General features: G+C 36.7%; 1 protein-coding gene across 1 annotated transcript; it reads left to right on the forward strand.

The window, feature by feature from the left end:
- The first annotated feature begins 836 nt into the window (after positions 1–836).
- LOC109239481 (protein NRT1/ PTR FAMILY 5.1-like) lies at positions 837–3476 on the forward strand. Its single transcript, XM_019406054.1, has 3 exons — positions 837–1099; positions 1374–1591; positions 2899–3476. Exons 1-3 carry the CDS (start codon positions 994–996, stop codon positions 3457–3459), a joined length of 885 nt encoding a protein of 294 aa, XP_019261599.1. The 5' UTR covers positions 837–993; the 3' UTR covers positions 3460–3476.
- The last annotated feature ends 841 nt before the right edge of the window (positions 3477–4317 follow it).

The following is a 4317-nucleotide window of genomic DNA, read 5'->3' on the forward strand; positions in this document are numbered from 1 at the left end:
AGTGTGGGCGGGGGGGGGGGGTTGGGGTGGGGTGCGGTGGAGTGGATGGGTAGTAGGGTGGGTGGTGACGGAAAAACTAAAATTGAAAAAAAAAAGCCTTTTTGGAGAGGGGGTGGAGTGGGTTGGTGAGGGTGGGGAAGGTTGAGAAGAAGTTTTGGAAAATGTTTTCCCTTCTCTTGATAAGGAAAATATTTTCCTCCATTTGGAGTAAAATGAGTTCATAAGGAAAATGTTTTCCAAAATATTTAAGCCAACCAAACATGGAAAAATTGAAAAATATTTTCCTTCCTACCAAACACACCCTTAATGTATGACTTGTTAATTAGGGGTGTGCATTCGATTTATCGATTCGATTTTGACCCTTATCGATAATTACTTATCGATTATCGATTTGTACATATGCTTATCGTTATCGTTTCAATAAGGTTTCAATTTTTTCGATTTCGATTTTGATAACAAATAATCGATTCGATTTATCGATAAACCAATTCGAATGAACACCCCTATGGTTAATTGCTTCTATTTCTACCAAAAGCTCTTCGCCTCTTTCCCGTTCCCCTAAACCCCTTTTTTCTTGTCGTTCACCTCTTCCAGGGCTTTTGCCCATTGTTTTAATCAATTAGGTTTTTCCCTTTTCTTTTTTCTTTCTTTTCTTATTCTTATTTTTTTTAAAAAAGGTTTAAGTTAGGGTTAAAAGACCAATATACCCTAACTTTAATATGAGGTATTACATATGCTCCCTTTAAAATTAAGAATTTGCCAACGTTAAATAAATGGGACCAAAGAATTTTGCATAATTGCATCATTAGACCCATGAATTAATGAGAGGACAAATATAAATGGTCCATCACACCCAGCTGTACTGGCAAGCAGTAGGAGTAGTTGTAGCACCAATACTACATATAGCCTACCTAATCTTCCTCCAATTCTTCGATCAGTCCTCAACTTTCTTAACTTCCTACCATCGCTCTAAATTTCGGCTTCATTGATCTAATGGAAACTAATAATGATTACACACAAGATGGCACGGTTGATCTTCGAGGTCAACCTGTTCTTGCTGAGAAAACTGGCAAATGGAAAGCTTGTTCTTTCCTTGTTGGTAAGCTCCATTTCTACCCTTCTCTTTCTTCATATATGCTCACGTTAAAAGGAAGATTTAAGATTTGAACTTTATGGGGAACGGGCAAAGCTAATGAATTCGGTTAACTTATATTGTACATCCACCCCCGATGATATTGACTCTACTATTTAAGAATGGGGAATCCAATTTATCTTTATTCTTGAATTAAGATTCTTAGAAAGAGAATGACCTTAAAAATTCTTGCTAGTTTTTTCAAGTGATTAATATAATTACGGATGGATCGATGAAACAGGGTATGAAGCATTTGAGAGGATGGCTTTCTATGGGATAGCTTCAAATTTAGTGGTGTACTTAACAACACAACTACATGAAGACACAGTGTCATCAGTTAGGAATGTGAATAACTGGTCTGGTTCAGTTTGGATTACACCTCTTCTTGGAGCCTGCGTTGCTGACACTTGCTTGGGTCGCTTTTGGACTTTCACTATCTCTTCCCTTATTTACGTCATGGTAAGCACCAAACATATTCCTTTATTTCCTCCACAAATAATATGTACTCCCTCCGTTTTAATTTATGTAACCCATTTGACTGGGACGGAATTTAAGAAAAGAGAAAAGATTTTGAATTTATGGTGTAAAATGAGACACATATTTTGGTGGCTATAAATCATTGCATCAAGGTAAATTATTTCCAAATAAGGAAATGTGTCGTTTCTTTTGGATAATGACTAAAAAGGAAATATTGAAACGGAGGGGGTATATGCTATATTGTGTGGTAGACACAAGTCCACATCTAGAAGTTATTATTTGTCATGCTTTAGCTAGGATGCTCCAAAAGGAACCTTTCACATGATTCAGTCCAGGTGCAATATATGTAATTATGTCTGAACCACTTACTATCTTGATTGGCCTACAATTGAGTATACCAGCTATGGCCAATAATTTTGGAGGATTTTTTTTTCCAGTGGGACCTATAAACAATTCCATTGTCCTTGCTAGAGAATGACTTGTAATTAAAGTCACCACATAACTTGGAGCTTTGCCCTAGTATATATAAATTTCTGCTTAAGTTATTTTGGTATTAGTATTAAGTTTAATATACTAACAGATATGAAATATCGCATTAGTTATGAAACGTTTGTACTGGAGACAAATGTTGTGCTACTACCGACTAGTTATCCAAAGATTGTATCAGCTTTCAAAGTAGGGAATCTCTACATGCATATATAACAATTTTACATTATTATCTATTATATACCAAATTTTAACATTACTGTTCACTACATAAATGTTTATTTAGAAGATTTCACTAGACTAGCTAGCAGCAATTGCAAGTAAGCGCAAGAACTGGTTTGGATTAAACTTACCACCTAAGTATTATTTTCGTGCCTGATACATGACTAGCTAATAATTAAACTGACATTTTGGGTTAGAGGAGAGAGCTCTGCTGGAGTGAAAACGAGATAAGTTTGTGCTTATGCAACTCATGGCTACATCAAATAATTTCATTGAACTTTGTACTTTCTGCATTTCATAGTCAAGCTTTGTCCTTTATTAGTGGGATAGCGACCGAAAATCATTTTCGAAAATTTTGTCAATTTGTTCATACTAGCTACTATGATCCAATTTCTTATTCTACTTATTTCATATGTTGCTTGCCCTCCAAAAATGCTGTCGCAACTGTGTCGAATACCCTAAAAGTGCATAACTTTTGGAAGATCCGACACACACACAGTTGGTATTTTTGAAGAGCCAGAGCAACATAGCTTATTTCTGCTATCATTAAATAATTTACTGACCAAACTATTTTCCATTAGGGAATGGTGCTTTTGACAATGGCCGTGTCAATTAAATTCATGAAGCCGAGTTGTGAAAATGGAGTATGCAACAAGGCCACTACATCTCAAATCGCCTTCTTCTACGCATCTCTTTACATAATAGCTATTGGAGCAGGTGGAACAAAGCCTAATATATCCACATTTGGTGCTGACCAATTCGACGACTTTAATCCACAAGAAAAAAAGCTAAAAGTTTCCTTTTTCAATTGGTGGATGTTCAGTACCTTTGCTGGTGCTTTACTTGCTACACTAGGCCTTGTTTACATCCAAGAAAATTTGAGCTGGGGATTAGGATATGGCATTCCAACTGTTGGTCTGATATTTTCTCTAGTCATTTTTTACATTGGAACCCCAAATTACAGGCACAAAGTTAGAAAGTCTCAGTATCCTGCTCGGGACCTGTTTCGTGTTCCTATTGTTGCATTTGCCAACAGGAAAATTGATCTCCCTAATGACCCGTCTGAGCTTCATGAATTTGATATGCAGTATTATTTCAGTACTGGAAAACGCCAAGTCCATCACACTCCAGCATTCAGGTAAGCGTTTATAGTTTTTATTGAAAATCTTTAACGTTTTATTTGGTAGTAAAAGTGCAGCCCGGTGCACGAAGCATTCCACATTCACGCAGGGTCCAGGGATGGGCAGCACCCCAGGGGGTGTGATGTAGGCACTCTACCCTGATGCTTGCATCAGTGGCTGATTCCATGGCTCAAACCCATGACCTATAGGCCGCAGAGACAACTTCACCACTGCTCCAAGGCTCTATAAAAAGATTCTTATCCTTTAAATTTGAGAAACTAAGGGTAGAAGGAAGTAGGGACCTCCCAACTTATCCACAACTAAGGAATCTCCAAATAGCAAAATGTTGATGCCTTGTTCCATCTTTTTCATTTGTTAGAATTCATCTAATCATTAATTGCCACGTGGACATTCATTTACACTGCTCTACTGTACTTGGTCCTCCAAAGAATGGTTGCTTTCTCTTGTGCGCCCAATTTAATTACTATGAGTACTCCCAGAAGAATCTAATCTACCAAGGATAAATGAGGGACCTCAAACAAAGCCCACCACATTTTATGCTTCATACAATTTTACGACCCTGCAACATAATAGCACTTGGAATCTAGTTGATCCATTGATTGAGAGAGAGAAAGAGAGAGTCCACAAACCTATCTTATTATGAATTGCCTCTAGACCACGTAAGGCGCAAAAACCCCATTGGTTGCCTTAGTGTATCATACAGGGGTGGATCTAAGGTGTGGGTTCTCGTGAATACAATAGCTTTTGCACATACCTTATATATATATATATATATATATATATATATATATATATATATATATATATATATATATATATATATATATATATATATATACTCAATTGAGAGGTTGATTA

Source organism: Nicotiana attenuata, unplaced genomic scaffold, assembly GCF_001879085.1.
Source record: "Nicotiana attenuata strain UT unplaced genomic scaffold, NIATTr2, whole genome shotgun sequence".
Taxonomy (NCBI): Eukaryota; Viridiplantae; Streptophyta; class Magnoliopsida; order Solanales; family Solanaceae; genus Nicotiana; species Nicotiana attenuata.

Coding starts and splice junctions, on each gene's coding strand:
- LOC109239481 (XM_019406054.1), top strand. CDS start 994: ATGGAAACTAATAATGATTACACACAAGATGGCACGGTTGATCTTCGA. Junction 1,100..1,373: donor AGCTTGTTCTTTCCTTGTTG/GTAAGCTCCATT, acceptor TCGATGAAACAG/GGTATGAAGCATTTGAGAGG. Junction 1,592..2,898: donor CTTCCCTTATTTACGTCATG/GTAAGCACCAAA, acceptor ATTTTCCATTAG/GGAATGGTGCTTTTGACAAT.